We start from the raw sequence: 24,309 nt of genomic DNA on the forward strand, positions 1-24,309 counted from the left end.
AAACTGAAAATGTTGAATTATAAAGCATGTTATAGAATTAGAACTTCATCGAGAGTCAGATTCACATTAAAGGGGGAAGGGGGGGGGGGGCATCATAATTGAAAGCCCAACCACATCAATTTTCAGTAATATATTGTATTGAATGCATTCTAAATAACCATTTTAACAACATCATTGTATTTTATTGTTATTTACGATTATTGAGAGAGAGAGAGAGAGAGAGAGAGAGAGAGAGAGAGCAGGCACTGATTTCAAGGTATTTTGGGGTATTATATGTTGGGGAATCAATTATCTTGATATCAAATATCTGGTTGAATACTGTAAAAGACAACACATTTTTTAAAACTTTATTTGTGTGACTTGTATCTTACAAACGGAAGTAACTCTTGACAAAATTAATTTTTTTTGTACTTTTTGTCTTTGACAATTTTTCCTGAATTAAAATGGCGTGTGCCCTGTGTTGAAATACTCAGCATTATGCGATATACAATTTACTTTCTCAGTTCAAAAATGAAAAGATCTCTTATATTTTTAGCATACAGCTAGGGGTGTTCAAAGTTAAAAAAAAAAGTTATAGATAAAAGCCAATGGAGCCGGGCCAGATTAATGTTAATTGGATCATGTATTTCACTAGTTAAATTGTAATCATTGGATATGGCAGTTACCCAACATAAATACATCTATGTGCATCAAAATATGCAATTTTTATAATCTAGATATGACCTCGTCGCCATTTTTCTGACGGATTTAATTATAAACATATGTCATAATTTACATCGAAACTTGTAAACAAAATTTAGAAAATTATAATGATAATTCATTGAGTGTAATAAAAACATTCTAAAACTTAAGTAATTAAAAAAAACCTTATTTAATTGTTTAATATTTTAAAAATTAAATGTTAACAATTAATGTTTTTTAAACAATTTGTTAGAGTTTGTGTATTTCCGGTATAAATGAAATATTAAATAAAAATTGACAGTATGAAAAAACACTCAACACGGTTAAAATAAATCCTCTTTTACACAGATACTAGATAAATGTCCTTCAGCATTACACAGGATAATCAAACGTAACGGAAGGAACTGTAGTCAGAAAAGCATAATAAAAATATTAAGATTTAATTTATTCATAATTTTTTTTTATGTTTTCTTAAATAGTAAATAATGGCAAGAAAGATCTTCAATTGAAAATTTCAGTTGATTGGTAATTTGTTAACCACGGCTTTCTTTTCAAGTCCTATTGGACATCTAGTGATTTCAATATGGATGAAATTACACCAAAACATAATCAATGCTTGGTTATATAAATTGCACAATATGTTACCCCAAAAAAAAATGCATTTAAAAATTGTCATAAAGGTAACAATGTTAAAATTCCATGCAGTGGCTTTCAAACTCAGACTTGCATGCCAGTATTTTAAGCTTAAACCTAATGCACCTAAACGAAAGTATGTCCTAATATGGAGTTAAATACCTATGTATTGTATCAAACTTATTGTATACAACTAGATACTTGAGTGAACGTTTTTTTTATTAATATGTCTTATTTAAAAAAAACAAGTAAAAAAATCAAATTAGGAATGACTTTTTTAAAGGCGACAAAGAAATGAAAAACAAAAATTGACCGGTTTTGAGTAATACAAAATTTCCAAAGAAAACAAAACATGTTCACACCCCATGCTGCACTGTTACAAGCTTAGAATTTATAAAATATGGTCTGTAACATCCCATATCTCTTATAAACTGTGACCCCCATCACCTTTCCCTCTCCGATGCATGGGACAATCGTCGTTGGATACTTAACCTAAGGTACAATAAACAGAATAAACTTTGTATCCGTGTGGGACCGATATAGTGAAATCGACATCATATGATAACTTTGTAATGTACTTTGTACCCCAACTCTGATTCGACACAGTACAGGGCTTACTGGTGTGAAGTGCGTAATTAGTAGCAAGTCCTAGTGAACCCCTGTAAGCAAACTTTATCGCTGTACTTTACTCTCCCTGATCTCCTATAAATTGACAGGAGCCCACCCTGACCACCAATAGAGAATCTACCGCCGAGCTCCAAGGATGGAGCAAACATTTATATTATTGCTAGCCTTTACGGCAGGCATCTTGGCGGGTAAGTGTTAGCTATAGATTCTATTGGCTAGTGTAAGCAAGTGTAAGCGAGATAATTTAACAGAGGCTATAAGGATAAAAGTTTCATAAGTATATGTTTTCGATTCTTTCTAGAAAATAGAATTAAAATAAGAAAGATGTTTGCTAACTTTATTAAGTTAAATTCTTTAAAATTTTATTACACCTCTGGTTTTCACATGTACCTTGTATATTTTCTATTTTGTTTTTATTGTACACAGACCCATAAGGATATTAAACAAAATGGAACTTAAACTCAAATTTGGTTTGATCAAGTATTAAAAGCTCATCACACTGATTATTTTTTCTTTAATTAAATAACGTAAAAGTGTTTCAACGCAATGTTATACATATTTTACAAGGCTTTGGGGAAGACATATTAGATTATTTGCCCCGAGGTGACAATAAAGCTTTGGAGTGTCAAGATTATAGTAATAAGATATTGATTATATAAATAATTTTTTGAAATCTTACACCATTAGTTAACCTATAAGTTATAAATTAAAAGTTTAACAATTGAAAATACGTTGTGTGTTAAAGTAGCATTATTTTGTCCGAAAAGGACGCACAGTTTAAAAAATAACGTGTATTCGACTTTAGCTCTGCTTATTCTCCAAGCCTTTTTGAATAAACAATCAAGTAAGGTAAACATCCCTTAAATTTTTAAATCTATTCCTTTCTTATCTTTTATTTGGATATTTTTGTTTCTTACAGGACCTATAACAGATATTAACTCACGTGAAACATGTTCAACAACATGCACAGGTAAATAACATCGTAATTAAAATTCATTTGAGAAAGCTGCTCGCGAACGACTCATTAAATCAGACAGAGAACTCAATAATAATAATAACAGAAAAAATATTGAATTTTAGACTCTACAAAATTCGGATATCAACCTGGCACAACTTACGAATACGACTATGACGTGGATACAACGACTCTCATCCAAGGAGCATCGGAAGGAAAATCTGGAATCAGAATGACTGCTAAAGTTCAAGTGGAAGTTCTTTCAAAATGTGACCTTGTCTTAAAGGTAAGGAACGTACAGCTCCACGAACGCAATGCAGAGTCACCTGAAAACTTTATCCTGTCAGCAATGTCCGGGAAATTCAGCCAACAACTTGAAGAAAACTCACTGAGATTTTCTTTCCAAGACGGTCGTATTGAGTCTCTGTGTCCGGCTGACAGTGAAACACCTTGGGTTCTTAACATCAAACGGGGTATACTTTCCATGATTCAGAACACCATGGAAAATCTACAAGCCGATCAGAAAGTCAGTGAGGTCAGTAGCCTAGATTTTGATAATTTTGATAATAATTTCATAATGCTGATACCAATGTTCCATATATCTAAATACATATATGTATATATGATTAGGCTGACGTGACGGGAACATGTGATGCCGATTATACAGTGTCTGAAAATGGGTGGTACTCTGTAACCATCAAGAAACACAAGAACCTTCTTGGGTGCACCGAGCGTCATGGATACCAGACAGCTCTACAGGGAACTCCCTATCGGGTGCCATCTGTAAGAGGGCATCTTTCTTTAATTATCTCCACATCCACATAATTTGTCATCAAAAAATACTATAGAGATATAAATTAAAACTAACTCTCACATACATTTTTTATTAAAGGAAATTCAGTCCTTACCAATTATGAAGAGTAGCCACGACTGTCAACAAGAAATCAGCAAATCCGGCATCCTTAAAGGGTCTTCATGCACTGAACAACATGTGTTTAGACCTTTCTCAAGAGATTCAAGTGGTGCCATGACTGAGAGCAGACAGACCTTGAAATACTCGAATGAAAAAACTGGAGTATCAACAGCAAGTAAGATTCATAATTACTATATGTCGTAATTTCAATAAATTCGACCAAAGCTTTTACAACATTTATTAATAAGTTTTGTTAATTATTCAGAATCTGTGACTAGAAAAGCTGACATGAACTTTGAGCACCATGTTGACACGGCAAGCAGCACAAAAGCTCGAAAAAATATAGAAAAACAACTGGTCAACATTTGTGCCCAAACAAAAGGAGACGTTCGTCCTGAAACTCCTCGTCTTTTTTCTGACCTCGTGCACATTATGAGATCAGCTGACTCCCAGACATTGAACGATGTTTACACAAACGTCCAGAGTGGTGCTCTTTGCAGCGACAACAACCAGAAAGTCAGGTAATAGATACGTTTACATTTCACCATTTTCTCCATTTTCACAGTATGTAAATTTAAGTCATACATTTGAGTGTCTTCTTGATGACAGGAAGTTTTTCTTGGACGCTGTTCCCATGACTGGAACACCAGCCTCTGTTACAATGTTAACAAAAATGATCACTGACAATGAAGTAACTGGAATTGAGGCTGATATGTGGATGACAACACTAGCATTTATTCCTAGCCCATCAAAGGACATGATTAGGGAAGTTATGGTAAGATTAGCTAATGTCGTAGATAAGGCTGCATTATCCTTTTAAAATCGATTATATTTGAATGACAGAGGGAATTTACATATAACAATTTTTAATATTTTTACAGCCGCTTTTGAAGAAGAATGGCAAAGCACTGTTGGCCGTCAGCTCTCTTGTAAACACGTATTGCAAAAAAACCAGATGTGAAAACGACCTGGATATCGCAAATGTTATTTCAGCCCTTGAGGATAAGATTGGATACGGTTGCTATGTGGACAACAACAACAAAGAAAACGTAATGTTTAGCTATTGTATGCATCTTTGAAATGCATATTGTTTGTTTTGTGTATAAAGGGTTTAGAATACTAATTCCATCTTATATTTTCATTTTGGTGTTTCAGATTGTCTTGTCATTACGTGCATTGGGCAATTCTGGACACACCAGCTCAGCCACAGCTACTGTCAACAGTTGCATCTCTCGAAAAGACAACCCAATGGAAGTTCGTATTGCTGCAATTGAGACCTTCCGTCGTGCTTCATGTGACAATGACGTATGTATTAAGATTACTATATGTGGAATTAATTGAATTTGTGCGAACCATTCTTTGGGGATTATCAATTATTTAAGTTCATGGGTATTTAAATTTTGTCGATTTACTTTTATGAACAATGAATAAAGACTTTATAATCAATTGATGATATAAAATTGTGAACGATGGGTATAAACAAAATTCCCGAAAAACTGAACCACAAAACAATTGAGAATTCCATGGTAAATATAATTTAAAAGATAAAAAATACTATCGAATATCTGAATTTTGATGTGGCTTTTTAGAGAACCGAGGCTTTGAAAGTCTTTAATGACAAAGAAGAAGATGCAGAATTAAGAATTGCTGCTTACCTGGCCATAATGCAATGTCCATCAAAGAGTATCATCACCACCGTTCGAAATGCACTAGAGAAGGAAGAGGTCAACCAAGTTGGGTCATTTATCTGGTCTCATCTAACAAATCTTATGGAGTCGTCCAGTCCATTTAAGCAAGACATAATATCAATTTTGAATAGTGAATATCTAAAAAAAGAATTTGACATGGACAAGAGAAAGTATTCAAGAAATTACGAGGGGTCATTCTTCCTGGAAAAAATCAACACTGGGGCTTCAATCGAAAGCAACTTGATCTGGTCCTCAAAATCATTTATTCCAAGATCATTGATGGCAAATCTGACTGTTGATTTGTTTGGAAAGTCAGTCAACATTCTAGAAATTGGAGGACGAGTGGAAGGACTAGAATACTTTTTAGAATCCTATTTCGGACCAAATGGCTATTTTACTGAAAAAGATGTCAAGGAAGCAACAACTCAGATTGTCAAAGGGATTGACGAAAAGAAGATGAAGAAAATCGACAGCCAGGTAAGTACGACTAAGTATTTATGATTAAATTTGCCAATTTGTGTTATTGAAGTTCTAGCTTTTAAAATTGAAAAAAATTGTAGTTTGGGACTGGAATGGACCAACTGAGAGGAGCTCTTTACATGAGGACTTTTGGAAATGAACTCTCTTACAACAGTTTTGACGGACTCGCCAGTTTTTCCAGTGGCTTCAACGTTCTTGAAATGTTGATAAGTATGTCAAAAAATCACGATTACACGTTTACCCAGAATATCATGTTCATGGACACTTCCATGATAATTCCAACAAGTGCTGGATTTCCTCTGAACCTGACAATTAATGGTACTGCCACTATTGACATGAAAGCTTCAGGAAAGGTCGACCTCCGGAAACTAGGCACAAGTCCTAGAAGTCTTCTTATCAGTGGACTTATTCAGCCAAGGTAAGAATGTTTAAAAGAAACATTGCATATATATATATATATATATATATATATATATATATATATATATATATATATATATATATATATATATATATAATGTACGAGATAGTAATAGAATAATTCCAGATGATGTGAAAAAAAATGATTAATAGAGAAATGCACTTTTAAGCACTGCTGTGGAGATTTCCAGCATGATGAGCGTCGATGCGTTTGTGACGAATAGCGGATTAAAGATGGTATCAACTGTTCACTCAAGCACATTACTGCAGGGCCATGTGGAACTTCGGGACGGAACAATTTTCAATGCCAACTTAGACGTGCCAAAGGACAAGATGGAAATCTTCAGTGTTAAGTAAGAATAATGCTATTATGTAATAGTGGGTACATTAAAAAAATAAAGCTCACACATGAGTTATTAATTTTATCAAAATTTACAGAACTGCTTTCTTCACTGTTCATCGTGATGTTGAAAAAGAACAGAATATGATCACAAAAAATAGAAAAATTCACAAGACATGCACCGGATCCCATCTTGCCCGTATCACAGGATTGAAGTTGTGCGGAGAAATTAAATTTCCAAATGCTTCACTGGAAACGAGCGCTCCATACTTTCCTTTGACAGGACCCATCAGTTTGGATGTATCCTTGATGAAAGAAGATTCTCACAAATCATATAATGTCGAGGCCCGATTGAGCAAGGTATTAAATTTTTTATATTTTGATTTTTGTTTGTGCTTTGTTGTTTTTTTTTTTTAACAATTTTAGGTATATAAAACATTTTGTTGCAAAAATAGTACAAACTGCAAAACAATATCTTTTCCACATAATTTTCAGACAAAGAAAGAGGTGAATATCCGTTTGGCATTTGACACGCCAGGTTCACAAACTGATAGAGCTCTTTCTGCAGAATTTTTACTGGACAAAATTGGATCCAAACTTCAAATGGGTCTTCAGTCACCGTGGAATAAAGCTTTGTTCACAGGTATTTATCTATTTTCATCCCTAACTTTTCTCGTGTTTTATGATGTTTTAATGGTTTTCTACGCAGGGGTGTTAAGGACGCATATGGGCAATTTAGGGTCTGATTTTAACGGTTATATTCAAACTCGTGAAATTAAATGACTATTTTGAATGAGATTAAAAACTTAGTATTATTCTTTAAAATAGATGTCAGTACATTAAAATGGGGTAGTACATTACTGCCAGATTGGTGAATTATCACGTGACAACTATAAATAGCTTATATATATTCCTTAACATAAAATGAGATAGAACAACACTACCCCGCGGTTTCCAAAATAAAATACCAAATGCAAAACATATCAGTTTAATTAAAACCGCTGCAAGAATTCTATGTTCTTCTTAATTAAATAGTTATTCATCCGGCTCTCGTAAAACCTTTCCAACTTTTATAAAGTTTGCACGGAAAACGGTATGTTGCATCAAAACAACACACAACATGGGACTCTAGCAGCACTTTTCAATTTGAGCATTGATCAAACTAACGATACGTACAAAATTTCAAGTTCAATATATACGGGGTAGTGTTGTTCTAGTAGGATTTTTATATCGTAAACAACGACAGAGGAAACCCTGGCCGAAGAATAAAAACAAATTAACATACCCGTTAGCGAATGATTGATAAAACTAATATCTCTCCCAGTATTCTGATGTTCAATTCTCAAAAAATCACACCACAATACTTTATTAGAGTTCTTAGATTAGCTATATTTTAAATATATTTACAATGCTTTTCGATCAAATTCACACGACTTTCAACTTTTATTCATGACGTCATCAATGTGTAAATCTAAGTAATACTGCTTAATTTCTGAAAAAAAAAATTGTCTTCAGTATTTTTTATTTGTTTTTGGTCTACGTTTTTTTGCTTAGATATTTGAATATGTACATAATAACTAAGATTTGTGATTTCACGGAATTACATGTAACTCAGATTCCATATGCTTCCTTAACATCCCCGCGTAGTGTATTTTTATGATAACGTTTTGTCCTGTAACCCATAGGTGGAACTCAATGAGGCATTTTCATCCTAAGTAATTAATGTTTTTGTTAAGGTAAAGTCGAAAATGAGAAAAATCTCCGTCACATCAGCGGAAAGTTTGTTAACAACAAACAGGAGTACTCCGTTGTGGCAGAAGCAGCTATGACAAGAAAAGGCAACACTTTTGAGTACACACCACACGTGGAAATATCCGCGCCCAAAATGAAGTCAATTCAATTGAAAGGAGGAATGAAGTACAGTGGAATGAAACTTATTGATGCTAAAGTTATTTTGATTGGAGTATCAAAGGAACCAATTAAAGCAGAAGGTAAAAATGAAGTTAATCCTCCAAATCATGCAAAGAATAAAAAACCATCTTTATATCAAATCCCACCATAAAATTACGATTGATTTGATTGAACTTTTTTGTTTTTAGTCAACTTTGTCCAGAAACGTGTTGTGGTGATTGGCAAAGCTAGTATCAGCTTTGAAAAGAAGAAGGAATACGTCATCGAGTCTAGAGTTCAGAAATACGCCACTGCAAAAGCAGCAAGGTATCGACCCTATCTCTCCATTAAAACTCCAGAAAAAGAACTTGTCAGTTTTGGAGGTTCAGCTGAATACAAGAAGGGAAAAGCCATAAAGGTGGACTTGACTGTTGACCGCATCGTGTCAAAGCCAATAAAACTGTCTGGTATGTTATTTTGTTAACAAATATTTTTGAAAAATAAATAAGGGAATGTGTATATGCTAAAGAAACGTTTTTTTGGGAAAATAAATATATATATATATATATTTTCAGTTCAAGTCAGAGATGCCAGCAATAAAAAGAGCACAGGTTTCAGATCCAAAATTGATATTAAATCTCCTGTATTTACGACAAAATTGACCTCTACGTTTATGCTAAAGAACCAAAAGATGGCCATTGTTCGCTCAACACTCGACTATGTTATTCCAAAGGTTATGAGAGACAAAGTAACGTTAAATGGAAAACTGAATGTTGCTAACACAAAAAGCCTCTCGGCTGCGAAAGGAAACATGTGAGTAAAAATATGCTTTCGTTGATTACACGTTGAAATAAATAACACAATATCAATTTCCAAATGATCCATAAATAAACATGGTTTCTACATTGAATAATGCAGTCTAAACTGGGCTTTACTTTAATTCTTTTTTCAGCATTTTGACATTTAAGCAGCGGTCCGACTACAATCTTAATGTAAATTTTGATGTCAGCAAGAACTGGAAACATTCTGAAGCTTCACTGACTGTTGTATATGGGCCAAACAAGAAAGACATAAAAAAGCGAATCGAGTTTTCCAGTGTTTTAAATCACGTCCTAAATTGGAAACAAAAGAAGTTTAATCTGGACGCAAATACAAAATTTATCTTCCCATACCTGGTATGGCATTACTCTCTCTTTTTATACTCTTGACTAAACTGTGTCTTATTCTAGGATATAAGAATGTTTTTTTTTTTAAAGAATGTCATATAGAGCTGTCATTCTAACATTTTTTCAGAATGTGAACTATCAAATGAAAGGAAAGCACGTACAGTCATTGAAATCTATTGATTCGTCCCTGGATGTCGTGTTTGGAAAGAAATCATCTTACAGCGCTGCAATTGAGTTAAAAAACAAGTCTAAAAAATTAGCCAGCTTTGTCGGTAAACTAGGTATTTCTGTTCCAGGGAGAGACATAGTCATTGGTAATGTATTTGATCAAAGAACTGCCAAAAAATACACCAACATTTTGACTATTCAGCTGGAAAATGGACACAAAAGTATCATTGAAAGCACCCTTCGAAACGTTGGTACAAATGAATACGACATTTCAACTTCCTTCAACATCCCAACATATGATGTACTCGCAGTCTCAGGACAATACCGATTTATCCCAAGCAATTTTCAAGCCAATTCGGAAATTCTGTATGGAAAAACAAAGTATGCAGTATCTTTGTCATCACTGGTCCGAATCGGATCTCGCATTCAGGTTGCAGCTGACCTAGAATATCCCGCACGAAAGGTGACGGCCGAATTCGACACAATAATTAAAGATCCAGTCTTCTCTAGCAAATTAGATGTCAAATGGGATGCAAATCAAGACCTTGACAAGAAGATTTTAATACAAGGAGACATAACATATGAAGGCCTGCAAAATATGGAAGCAACTTTTTCAAAATCCAGCCCTCTAGGTTTTGGCAATGTTAATCTGAAACACAGAAGTGGAGAAAAATATGTCTCCCATGCCCATGCTGAATGGAATAAAGATGTGGTTTCAGTTGATTCCTCATTTGGCAAGAAAAATGATGGCTATATTGCAGATCTAAAGATTGAATCTCCATTCAAAGACTATAGATCAATCAACATTGGTTTGAGTCACCAGCTAGAAAATTCAAAGTCTATTTCAAACATCGACGTCGACTGGAAGCCAATGAAACGCATGTCATCTACCTTGAATATGAAACGACCATTGCATTTTGATGATGTTGACGTTTCGCTTGAAATAAAGTCTCCAATTTCAGGTTTCGAGAGAACAGGCATCGAACTTAAACATAAGATAGAAGATGGAGTGATGAGTTTTGTCAAATTTTCCTGGAATAAGGACTTTTTCCAGACAGATATTCTTGCTGTCGACAAAAGCTCCGCATCTAACAGAGATCTGACTGGACGTCTTAGTGTAAAATCTAGTCTGGATCAAATTGCAAGTCTCTCTGTCTCTGCAAAACATGTTGACAACGGCCAGAAATTTGAAAACAGTCTCAATTTCAAACACAATGGTAATGTATATGCCTACCAAGGAGATGTACACCACTTCAGGAATGGTTGGCAACTTCAGAACAGCGGAAATATCAAACTGAGCTCACCCATGAAACAAATGGAATCGTCATGGTTTCATAGAAACACTCACGATGACCTCCAGTCCTCATTGAAATTTGAATCGGGTGCCAATGTTGTTGATATCCAGGTAAAGGGAATGCAACGCATGTCCCTGCCACAAGGATCTCTGACTTTCGACTTTGCAATGCGATCACCTTTCAACAGAGACCTTGCATTGGCAGTTTCACATGAACATGGTATTGGAATGATCGATAACAAAATTCATTACAGTACAGAGGGAAAGAAGGTTATATCACTAAGCAACGTTTATAAACGAAACAATGGAGTTGCAGATTCAAGTCATGTCTTTACATGCCATGGAAGCATCAAAATGTTAACCGTGACCTCTCAATACCAACAATATCCCATTACAGGTCAAATTGAATACCAGGACAATGGAAAATCTGTGTCAAAGCTTAATGGACAATTAGATTTCCCTCCCACCGGATTAATGAGCGGGAAAATTGAACTGATAAGCCAATTTTCTGGATATGAAAGCCTGAAACTCAGTGTTGATCAGTCCAACGAACGTGGGGAAATTGTCACCAGGTCCTCTCTCTCTCTTCCATCTAGAAACACAATAACCATGGAGACTAGAGGTCAATGGGGTAAAAAGAAAAGCTTTAACACAATTCTTTCCACACCATATAAAAATCTTCAAAAGATGACCATTGGAGCCGATTTCACAGGTGATTCAAAGTCCTTCCATACTTCTGCAAATCTGATGATTAATCCAATAGTTGGACCAATGTCTGTCACTTCCCAGTGGAGTTCATACGGTGGAATAATTGCTAGCATTCAGATCAACACTCCATTTGAACAGCATAGAAAAACTCGCGTTTCATTCACACATAGCAATCAAAACGAGAAGAAGGTCACCGAATTGAACGTGGAATACTTGCCTGGAAAAATTATAAAATTAGAGTCTTCATTACGCCCTACACTCGACAATTTAGAAGGAAGCATTGCTCTCACAACACCTTTCCAAGCGCTTCCATATTCTGCTGCATCTCTACGACACAGTGGGGATAGTCGTCAATTCCAATGTCATGGAGAGATCGAATACACCAGGGGAAAGAAAATTCAGGGGGATATCACTTTTAAAAACGACAAAAAAATGGAAACAACCTTGGTCATAAGATCGCCATTTGCAAACGACCTCACCGCAGCAATAAATCACGAAGGAACATGGTCGCAATTTGCCTCTCACGCTGAAATGCAATATGGAAAGTCCAAGAAATATGAAATAACTGGAAAGTATGGAAATCTTGCGGGAGATCTATCAATTAAATCTCCTCTGCATGACGATATAGCTGCTTCCTTTAACCACAAAGGAGACATTTCCGAATTCGACTCGCACATAGAAGGTTCATACGGTAGAGGTAAGAAATACGAGCTAACCGCAAAATATAACCAGAAGAGTGGAACAATTGGACTGAAGTCTCCACTGTATGAAGACATCTCTGCCTCTTTTAACCACAAAGGAAAACTGACTGATTTTGTTTCCCAAGCCGAATTCCAGTATGGAGGTTCCAAGAAGTATGAAGCTATGGCCAAACTTTCATTGGCAAAAACCTGGACAGGATCGGTATCATTTAGTTCTCCACTCACAGATGATTTTGCAACCTCATTTTCACACGAAGGCCAGCTAAGCGACTTCCAGATTAGTGCTGATGGTAAATATGGAAAGCAAAAGGGTTCTGTTGCAGCTATGTTTAAGAAAGCAAAGAAAACCATCGGATCTTTAGAACTGAAATCTTCTTTGATCGATAATATCAAAGCTGAATTTTCTCACGAGGGCACCTTGAGTAATTTTGATACCAAACTCTCAATCACAAAGGCTGGAAAAATTGTATACGAAGGATCCGTTTCATTTTCAAACGGAAGGAAAGTAACAGGATCAGCTACTTTGAAAACCCCATTTCACAAAGATATTTCCGCAACCTTTAAACACTCAGGAGATTTTACAGCCTTTCAGACGGCTGCTGATATCAAAATGAACAAGAAAACCGAATATAAATTGTCTGCTGATATGGTAAACAAAAAACGAACAAAAGCAAAATTACAGATCGAAAATCCTTTTACTGATCCGATCACCCTTACTCTTGTGAAGAAAGGAAAACCAACCAATGTTAGAATGATAGCCAATGCAATCCTTGGGAAAGGCCAAAAATACACAGTTGATATAACACTGAAGCGAGGATCAAACTCAGCGTTTATTATTGGTATCACAACACCATTGCCAGGGTATAAGAAAATGAAAGGAAACTGGAACTTCAGTGGTAACATGAGAAATTTTAAAACCAGCGCTCGCGCCGCAATTGGAAAAGAATCCGTTTCAGCTGATCTCAAAATGTCTCTCAGGCCTAATTTTAAAGCGGACGTATCTATTGAAACACCATTCAAAGGTCTGAAGAAAGCAGGTGTTGTCCTTTCTCACCAAGGCTCATTAAAAGATTTTAAATCCCATGGAGAAATCACTGTTGGAAAGAGTAAACTTTATAACGCAGATGTTATGATTGCAACTGATCCAAAGTTGGCAGCTTCTTTTGCTCTCCAGACGCCTTTTAGAAAAGTAGAAGATTTTGACTTTTCTATGACACATGATGGTTCTCTGAGGAACTTCAACAACCAGGTAAACCTTTCCTTGAATAAGAAGCGAATTTCGTCTGGTCTGAAAATCGATACACGCTCGGACATCACAGCTGATGTATCCATTCAAACACCTTTCGAGGGCTTTGAAGTGCTACAGGGATCACTTACTCATATAGGCACTTGGAATGACTTCCAATTCCACTTAGAAGGTTTGGATGGAACAAATAACAAATTCACCAGTGACATCACCTTGCGTCTTAACGATCAGATTATCTATGATATGAAACTGACAACTCCGTTCAAATCCGTTGAACTTCTGAAGGCAAGCCTTTCTCACGATGGAACAATAAATAACTTCCATACTCATGGTGAATTTGAAATGAACAACGACAGATCTGAAATAGATGTTAATTTTAGCTCTTTAGTCAAACTTGAAGGGCGGGTGCTTCTTAAATCGGCTTACATTGAAACAGTTGAAGGAATGTTTGCTCATGAAAGCCTTCCCATTGCAACTTCAGCTACTTTAAGATACGGAAACAGAAACATTCTGGATAGCAAATTATCTGTCAACAGTTCTCCTCTACAGGGGTCTCTTCTGCTAAATTCAATGTACACTCGGCCTCTTAAAGCTGTCGTAAGTCATACAGGCTCCATGAAAAAGTTTAATTCAGTCGCTGAGATCGCTTACGGAAAAGAGACTATGAAATATACAACCGAATTTGACTCAACTAATGATATATCCGCCAAATCTTCTATTGTGACATCATTTGGAACTGTTAAGAGCATATCTAGTTCTGTATCACACGCTGGAGGATGGAGCAACTTTAAATGTCACGCCGATGTCTCTATCAATGGTAAGGCAGTTGAAGGTGACGTTGCATATAACAGCCGAGATTCGATTGAGGGATCCGTAGTAATAAAAACACCTTTCGAAAACTATCGGGAAAGTGAACTTTCCTTCAGGCACAATGGAAGACTTCTTAATTTCAATAGCCGCGCAGAGTACTCCCTAGAAGGCCAAAAATCCGAAGTTGAGTTGACCATTGACACTGACAACAAAATACACATCAATGTTTTAATGAAAAGTCCGTCTATTCACGATATTAGTTTTAAACTCAACCACAACGGATATGGACGAACATTCAAAAGCGAAACTGAATTAAAATATGGCGGAGAAAAGAAAATTGAAGGAGAAGTTTCTTTTGAAGCGGTTCCAAAAATGACTCTGTCAGCTGTCCTAAAATCGAAATGTCCAGTTGTAAAGAGCATCCAAATATCGATCTCACAGGAAGGTACTTTCGAAAACTTTAATGTCCAAGCTTCAGCAAGTTTCAATGACCAGAGAGTTTCCTCAGATGTAAGACTTGACAGCCGCAGTGGATTGAACGGCCGATTTCTATTGACTACACCTGTCTCAGAGGAGATAACGGCTTCTATAAAACATGAAGGACAAATGGCAAACTTTAAAACTGTTTCAGATGTTTCATACAGTGGGAGAAAGCAAATTGAATTGGATGCAGCGTTCAGACTGTCACAATCGGTAACAGGGCAATTCTCTTTAAAAACGCCAATTTCGGAAATTGCAGATGTAAATATTATTTTCCGTCACGATGGAAATCGAAGCAATTTCAAATGTTCAGGATCAGCTAGCATATCAGGTGATCAAAAAATATCGGGAGACATCTCTTTCAATTCCCAACCCCTTTCTGGGGCTTGGAACATCAGAAGTGTTTTCGGAAATCTGGATGGAGCTTTCGACTATGCGCTTTCCTCAAGATCAATGAATTCTCACGTTGAAATTAACGTGAATGGTAAGCATTCTGAAGCAGATATGACTTATTCGAACAACGGAATCCAAAAAGGATCGATTTCACTTTCAAGTCCTTTTAATGAAAAGATTGGAGCTTCTTTCACTCATGATCAAAACGATGACCATATTTCAAGCAGCATGACCCTCTATTCATCAGATAAAACTATAACTGGTTCAACCGAAATTTCATTTACTGACGAAATAAGTGGAAAATTATCACTAATTACGCCAATTGAGGGATTTGAACAACAATCCATTATTATCAAGTATTCAAACAACAGCGATAAAATGTCAAGCTCTCTTACAATTGAATTCAACAACGGACAAAAAATTGATGGTCAAATGTCGCTTTCTAAAAGAGGATCCTTGGAAGGAAAAATCATTCTCAGTACCCCGTTTGAAGGATTTAGAGAGTCCAAAGCTGATTTCACGTATGACTATTCCTCTACAGGTTTGAAGGCATCTGCTAAGGGTACATTCCGCCAGCAAAGTATATCAGCAGATATGAGTTTTGATAAAGTTCCATTCCAGGGCAGTGCTATCCTGAGAACACCTTTTGTGGGTTTCGAGGAAATAAAAACATCATTCAACCACGCCAGCTCTGATCGCAGCTACAAAAGTCATATTGAAATAACAATGAGAGGAAAAACTGTTCAAATCGATTCATCATTTAGCAACAAGAATTCCATATCTGCAGCAACAACAATCATGACTCCAATTAAAGGATACAGTGTTGTCTCAGTCTCTCTAAACCATGAAATGAATGTCAAAGGTTTTTCGAATGTCGCAAAAGCAAGAATTGAAAATAATGAAGTATCAGTCGAGGCAACATTCAGCAATATGTCCAGTCTTGCTGGAAACATAAAGATATCAACACCCTTTTCAGGCTTTGAAAAACAATCGGGGTCTTTCGTTCTCAACCAAAACAACATTCGTGTGGAAGCCGCAGCCCGTGACCAAAAAATAGAAATTGAAGGAACCAAGAGTAATGGAAATGGACAGATATCTTTAAAAACCCCATTTGAAGGATTCAAATCACAAGAAATATCTATGACATCTACTAGAGATAGCATAAACGTACACGGTATTTTTAGAGGAAAGACTATCGAGCTTGACGCATCATTTCTTACTTCTGATGATATACAAGGCACTATATCGTTAAAAACACCTTTCAAAGGGTTTGAAGAACAAGGAGTCTCAATGAGCTACGAAAAGACACTGACCGGATACCAAGCACAAGCAAAAAGTACATTCCAGAAGAAAAAAATAGAATTGAGCGCTCAACTGACTACTGATACTGTTATCACTGGCGATCTAGAAATAACTTCCTCTTATTCTGGATATGAAAGACAAAAGATTTCAGTTAAAGTCGGAAATGGTAACATAAATGTCATGATTTTAGCCATGCAACACACAGTTGAACTAAAAGGACAAACTTTGCTCAGAAATGGATTTTTATCTGTTGAAACTACTTTCCCTGGATTTGAAAATCAAAGATTGAGCTTAAATATTGATCAAAATAGAATTCACGCAGTGGGTCTTTTCAGACAAAAGACCATCGAAATCAACGGAGAACTCTCAGCTAAGAAAGGCAGTCTTTCTATCAAAACACCTTTCGATGGTTTTAAGAACCAGTATATTAAGTTTACTGCAGAGGGACAAAAGCTAATTGCAGAAGGAACATTAATGGAGAAAACAGTAGAAATTGACGCCCTTTTTAACAAAGACGGAAAAATAGAAGGAGAACTTGAGATCAGAACTCCATTTGAAGGTTTTAAGAAACAAGCAATTAGATTTTCGCATCATATGACAAATAGAGGTTTCCAAACACACGCTGATATTCTTTTTAACCAAGAAAAGTCTGAATTCGATCTCAGTATCATTAATGAATTGAATAAGGAATTCAAGGTCTCGCTGAAAACACCGATCACAGGCTATAAAGAACAGGTTTTTTGCGTGGAAGCAGTACCATCGCCAAACGGCTTAAAAGTACACTCAGAAGTCCATTTCGATAAAAAGAAAGTTGAGGCTGATTTTAATTATGAACGTGAACCGCAGTTATTGGCCAATTTGATTGTAAAAACACCCTTTACTGGTTTTGAATCGACTTCAATATCTTTCCAAAGAGATGGGTCTTTGAGAAACATGCAGCTATCTAGCAGTCTTGAGTATGGCTCCTCTCAAACCGTTTCTCTCTTCCTCCGTAACATCATACAGGATTCCTCGTCTGAACATGTCTTAAAGTTCCAAAGTCCATATTCTGATCTCTCAGCAAAACATACCCAATCTTCAGAGAACGGTGTATTTCAATCACAGAGCGATTTATCATTTGGAAGTCAGTACAGTATAAGCCACAGTAACCTTTTGCGATACAGTGCTGCCCCAATGCTTGACTTTACATCAACAACTACATACACCATTGATGGTGCGACATCTACCAGTGAGATGAAAGTTTATCATATGGGTGAACTTCAAGACTTCAAGACTGAACTCATGGCAAATTACGAAAACGAGGAGGCTTCTTTATCCGTTCAGTTTAAAAGTACAAGCGCAATTGAAGGCTCGTTTTCAATAAAATCTCCAGTACCGTATTTGCGCAATGTTCATGCTAAGTTTACACATAGCGGGGATCAAGATCAGTTTACCACTTCCAGTGACTTCCAGCATGAAGACATTGGTAAATTGGAGGGAACAATGACATTTTTCAAACAAAATTGGCGTCGTGTCAATTCAAATTTGGTCATTAAAACTCCATTCGTTGGATTTGAACAAACAAAACTGAATTTAAAACATACAGCAAATAGAAACAGTATCAGATCGTTCGTCGACGTTTCGTTTGGAGATGATAACAATGTCCGCGCATCTGTCAAAGGATCTTTGGAACCAATGGAAGTAGACTTGGTGTTTACATCACCTTTCGATGGTATTGAAAATCTCCATGCATCAACTAAATACAGCAATTCCGGAAAGAAGTACAATGCCGAATTTATCATGTCGAGCCGAAACAAAGCCATATCACTCAAGTCTTTGTTAGATCTAGACTCATCACCGGTGGTGTTCGAAACAGTTGTTAATACTCCTTTTTCAGGACTGGAAACTTCTAAATTTATGATTACAAGCAAAGGTTCTTTACGTGACTTTACCTCAAGCATTGACTTACAATCATTTTGGCTGAAAATGAAGTCGAGTGCTAGCCTTAGATATTCCACCTTTTCTGATTTAGATGGCTCGTTTTCTCTCTCGAGTGACATGAATGGATTAGAAAACTTTAACTTTGGTTTGAAAAATGAAAGAACAGACGGTGAGTTCAAAAACCAAATGACAGCTTCGTGGGAGAACGGACAAAGCGTTGTGTCAACTCTGACGTATTCTTCCAAGGATTCCTGGGGAATAACTACTCAAAAGGGAAGTATGATGATCAGTACTCCATTTACTCAGCTGAGAAAGCTAAATATTCAAAGCAGCATGGAAAAATCGGCGACCTCATTTAAACAGTCTGCGGTTGCTGAATTTAATGGTGGAAAAGTACTGGATATGGACATTGCATATACTAGAGATGCCAAGCACACGGCGTCACTTGCTATGAGAGAACCGCAGCCCCTAGAGTTAAAAGCAGAAGTTCTCATGTCTGATGCGATCAAATCAGGTCTTTTGTCAATGAACTTGGATACAACTTCAACAGAAAGACAAGCAACTGTGGAAATGAAATACACTACAGATCGTTACAACCAGAAAAAACAGACCGTAGTAAAAATAGTAACTCCATCTAGATCAGTTGAAGTTCGAGGATCAGGAGAAATGTCATCTTCCCGAATCTTTTCATCATGGGATACTCTTATTAATAATGCCCAAGTATTTGGATTTGACGCTGAACATTCCCTTGTCGAGCGTCGCAACAACTATGAAAATATGAACAATCTGAAGTTGCGATTTCCGGAGAGAAGTGTTGCAATGTCTTCTTCTTATCAAGATAAATATGACAAGAAAACAGTCCATGGGTCTATTTCGTGGGATGCAGATAGGGACATAAATAAAAAAATCGGAGTCAGTGCAAGTCTTTTCCCTCAAGGAGATTCCCTTAAAGCTGATGTGTCTTTCGAAATTCCAAGCATTGGAAAGGTAACTTTAGTCTTTCAATGTCTTTTAAATCTTAAACCGAATCAAAATTACAGCTTTAGATTATTGATATATTTTATTATTTATATATCTTTTTAATTTAGGATGTAAAATTGGATTCTGAGATGACACTAAATAGCGGAAGTGTCCTCTTTGACGGAAAAACAGAGTTTAAGTACTCCAAGGATGAAGATAAGACAGTGGTTATCAACTCCAGGATCGAAAATATCTCCACATACTCTAACAAAAATTATACTCTTAGTTTTGGAGTTCGACATGTGTTTAGCAGCGTGAACATCCAACTTCAATCACATGTTGGAATATCCGATAACAAGTACAGCAGTGGGATTAACGTCGACTATCTAACAGCAAAACGTATGAAGAAAAACTTTGCTCTCATGGGAGAAATTGACAGCCTGCGTCGCCAGATGAATGTTGAGGTATGATAATTTGCACTTAAATTCAAAGACAAAAGAATTTATATATGGTGTTATTTTAGCGTCGGACAATTTTATTAGTAGCTGATATTAGCATTTTATTTCAGCAATGTTCGGTATCCGCTGTGTTTCAGTTTGTAACGCGGTAATATTACCATTTGTTAAGCTAAGGCCAAATGTAATTTTGATTTTGCAGTTGCCTTGATGGATATTACTACTTTTTATTTATGGTTTAGGTTGTGTCGCCGATTAAATCAATGAGGATGTCCGGAAAAATCGAAACCAGTCCCTACAGACTAAGTTTGCGAAATGTGTATGATGACTCAAAGGAAATCAACAGTCTGATAACGTTCGATACTGAAAAGAAATTACTCGAAGCCCAAACAAGCTACGACATTGGTAATTGTGTTTTCAAAAAATATTTCGATTGATAACTTGAAATAAAATTTAAAGGCAATACCTATTAAAGTCTTATTTTTGTAGAGAACCCAGCCAACGTTTTACATTTTGTTGCGAAATATGTGAATGCCAGTGCCATTCTCGCTGAAGTGTACAGAGAGGAAAATTCACGTAGAATCACAGATAGTTTGTTTGCAATGAGACTGAATACCTCGAGAATCCTGCACACACGAATTCACTGGAGACCTACCATGATAAATGACTTAAAGGTAACATTATAGCAACTGCATTATTGTTTTTTTTTTTTTAGAAACAAATAGAACCATCTACTATTACGAGTAAGGGTGGTGAGTTTTCACCGAGAGAATAGGACGAGGTTTTGCCGAGTCTTAGACCCTGAATCTTGGCCCTAGGATGGAACTGCACTGTCAAACTTTAGTATATAATGGAGAGATATATCAAAGAACAATTTTTTCAATGAGAGTTTATTTGTTGAATCAATTAGCCAAAGAAATTACGTTATGGATTGGTTTATTCAATTATTTATCATTTCCTTATAGTGGACACTATTTTTAACGTTTAAAGCGGCGTTGTAATGCACAGTGTAAGACAGAAAAATTACTCACTGCTGTCTCACATTAGGCAAACCGGTCTCACTCCGGTGATAATGCGATAAAAATGCATGTGACAGAGACATGAAACAGAGTTTCTTAATATATCAATATACAAATTCAACAGGTTTCTGGACTTGGCAAAATTTCCCTGTATAGCAGAAAAATGAACACTGCATTCTCTGAGGTTGCCGATGCTGTTGGTAAAGAGTTAAACTCCAAGTACAATCTGATCCGAGAAGCTGCAAGCAATGGATACAGACCATACGGCATATTTCTTGAGGAAATGATCGAAGAATTAAGCAAACGTTTTCCTTCTGCTGACTTTACAATGTTAAGGTATTGCACACAAGGATATTCTCTGAGGTCAAAATCTAAATTAGTTGTCAGATCATTATGCAAATATTCATGTGAAATAATCATGATGTTTATTTTGAATTTGAGATCGTCTATGCAAAAAATCATTCACACATCTTAATGTATTTTAGAAATTTGATTAAAAGCAACAAAGTCCAGTGGCAATCCTTTCCTGGGAAGGACAAGTACGACTTGTACGTTGAATTTACAAAAGAACTGATGACAGTAAGTGCTTATGTTTATGTAATACATTTTCATACTATTTGACCTTTAGTCTATAGAAAGTTTAATACTAGTAACTTACCAATGGTGAATCGTCTGCTTGTTTTAAAGCTCATTGAATCTAGAGGAGGATATTACTATGCAGAACTAATGGATGTAATTGGACAACAATTTCTGGAGTTGTCTGCCTCTTTAGAATCGGCAATGAAACATTATGAAGGTACTTGTTTTAGCGATACGTGAATATCCAATATAATATGTAGTTTTGGTAATTGTGTAATGTCAGATGCATTTAAAATCATTCTAAACGTACTTGTAGACGCAGTGTCGAGAATTTCAAAAAATCAACTTTCCGAATACATTGGATCTAAATACGATTCACTTTTGAAAACTGCCACTGAATACCGTGTTCCAGACATTGCTAGTCAATACACAAATGCCATCTACGATGTCAGAGATCAAATTTCTTCAAGAATGAACGGACCAGTGTTGGCAACAATTAAAGAGGCCGCCGGTCAAAGCTACCACCTTGTAAGGACTTATTTTTTCATTTGAAGTCGTGAATGTTTCGAATTTATAAAATAATCATGTTGTATGATATTTAATACAAACCTATTCTTATTCATTTTATAGGGTTACGATGCGTACAAATTTTGGGAAGTAGAAGAGAATATTAAATCGGTAATGAAGAACATTTTTGAAATGATAAAAAAAGACATCGAGGAAGAGTTTTCTATCCTGAAAAATTCCGTCAGTAATCTTCGAAATTCGAAAATCACAGTATTTGATCTGAAATCAGGAGAATTGCAAATGGACACTTACTTACCAGTTTCAATGACTTCCCTGCAAGAACTTCCCAAATTCTCTATTTCAAAGTTTACCAGCAAACTTCACTCCTACTTTCCAAAGTATAGGAACAAAATGGGATCACTATCAGAATACATTCCAGATTCAGATGCCTCCAACTGGGTCCCTCCCTTTAAAGGCAAGTTTAATATATATCATTTTTGTTTTTTATGCAAAGGGGAGTTTTTAAAGATTAATAATTGTTATGCAATAGAAACAATTAAATTGCGTCTTCTTCATTTTAGCTGTTGCCTATTTAAGAGGAGACCACTTCACAACCTTTGATGGCAAGGAATTTGATTTCTCAGGAAAATGTTCTTACGTTTTGACACGTGACTATATTGACGGAAACTTCTCGATCATCATAAACTACCTTGGCAAGAACAAAAAACAGCTTATCATTACTACAGCTACAAAAACACTGCAGATAGCTCCAAATGGAAAGGTAAACTAAAAGCATTTTATTTATTCTTCCTGTAAGTTTTTGTTTGAATCACTAAAAGAACTAAGATTGATTTATGGTTTTTTAGCTACGCATTGATGGCAAGATCAGCAGTGCTCCCTACCAGTCAACTGAATTGAAGATTGTTCAAGAGGCGGAATCTTTGAACGTGAACGGTCGTGGGTTCTCAGTTAAATACAACATCCCAAGAGATGAATTGAAATTTGTTGTCAGTGGTTGGTACCATGGAAAATTGGGCGGGCTTTTTGGAACTAACAACAACGAAATTTATGATGATATGATGACATCATCGCGTCGCACTGTGGTCGATGTTGATCCATTCGTCAACAGTTGGGAAGTGGACAGCAAGTGCCGTTGAACTAGTGACATTTTGAGTAAATAACCAAATTCATTTGATTAAATGCGATAAATTTCTTTCTGTAAAATTAAAACCAATAAATGCAATTAAAAGCACAAATGGGTTGATTTGATTTTAGATAATTTTAAATTCAAATTTGATTGGCTGAATTTTGAATCACGATTGTACCAAACACACATCTTTCCTGTGTTAGAGTATACTTCATAGTCTTCGATTTAATTCTTCACCAAAAGTTTATGTATCATTTCATGTATTTTATGTAATTTATGTATTTATTCTTCATCAATATCAAGATTAATATTCCAAACTGCAATGAATACTTAAAAATAGAACATTACACCATTAATAGTTTACCGATAGCCTTTTAAAACAGAACATTTTTTTTTATTTCGATAAGTATAATAATTTAACTACATTTAAAAAGAATTTATGCATTTAGTTCATTTATTTAATTTGTCACATGGAAAAGTATAAAGAAGACCTAGAAATATATTCTTAAGGCATATATAGAATTTATTTCAATTCAATTCTTTATTGTTTTAAGCTTTAATAAGGCTTATCAGTATAACATATTTATAATATGAGCTGGCAGTGTATTTACTGTACTTGTGCACGTACAAAGAATAACATATACTATTAAAAAATAGACAGGTTGAGAAAACCTAAAAAAGCAGTAGTTTTGGATAAAAGTGTACACGTGTTTAAACGTTCTATAAAAAAGATGTAGAAATATGGCATAAAGATTTATAAATGTAAAAGGTTAAAAATTTGGTTGCTGAATTAAGTTCAACCTCAGCTATGTTAAGGGCGTCCATAA

At 35.6% G+C, this 24,309-nt stretch overlaps 1 protein-coding gene across 1 annotated transcript; it reads left to right on the forward strand.

Moving 5' to 3' along the window:
- The first annotated feature begins 1,976 nt into the window (after positions 1 to 1,976).
- Positions 1,977 to 23,591, forward strand: LOC128175388 (uncharacterized). Its single transcript, XM_052840958.1, has 29 exons — positions 1,977 to 2,129; positions 2,861 to 2,911; positions 3,022 to 3,431; positions 3,527 to 3,679; positions 3,789 to 3,984; positions 4,075 to 4,330; positions 4,419 to 4,584; positions 4,691 to 4,858; positions 4,965 to 5,114; positions 5,399 to 5,974; positions 6,058 to 6,395; positions 6,568 to 6,750; positions 6,836 to 7,097; positions 7,233 to 7,380; positions 8,474 to 8,728; positions 8,837 to 9,094; positions 9,203 to 9,440; positions 9,580 to 9,802; positions 9,921 to 19,802; positions 19,904 to 20,239; positions 20,473 to 20,635; positions 20,720 to 20,904; positions 21,374 to 21,585; positions 21,735 to 21,828; positions 21,937 to 22,045; positions 22,145 to 22,356; positions 22,459 to 22,810; positions 22,917 to 23,116; positions 23,202 to 23,591. The coding sequence occupies exons 1-29, from the start codon at positions 2,078 to 2,080 to the stop codon at positions 23,490 to 23,492; spliced, it is 16,119 nt and encodes a 5,372-aa protein (XP_052696918.1). The 5' UTR covers positions 1,977 to 2,077; the 3' UTR covers positions 23,493 to 23,591.
- Positions 23,592 to 24,309: the final 718 nt, after the last annotated feature.

The sequence above is a fragment of the Crassostrea angulata genome, chromosome 3, assembly GCF_025612915.1.
Source record: "Crassostrea angulata isolate pt1a10 chromosome 3, ASM2561291v2, whole genome shotgun sequence".
NCBI classification, from domain to species: domain Eukaryota; kingdom Metazoa; phylum Mollusca; class Bivalvia; order Ostreida; family Ostreidae; genus Magallana; species Magallana angulata.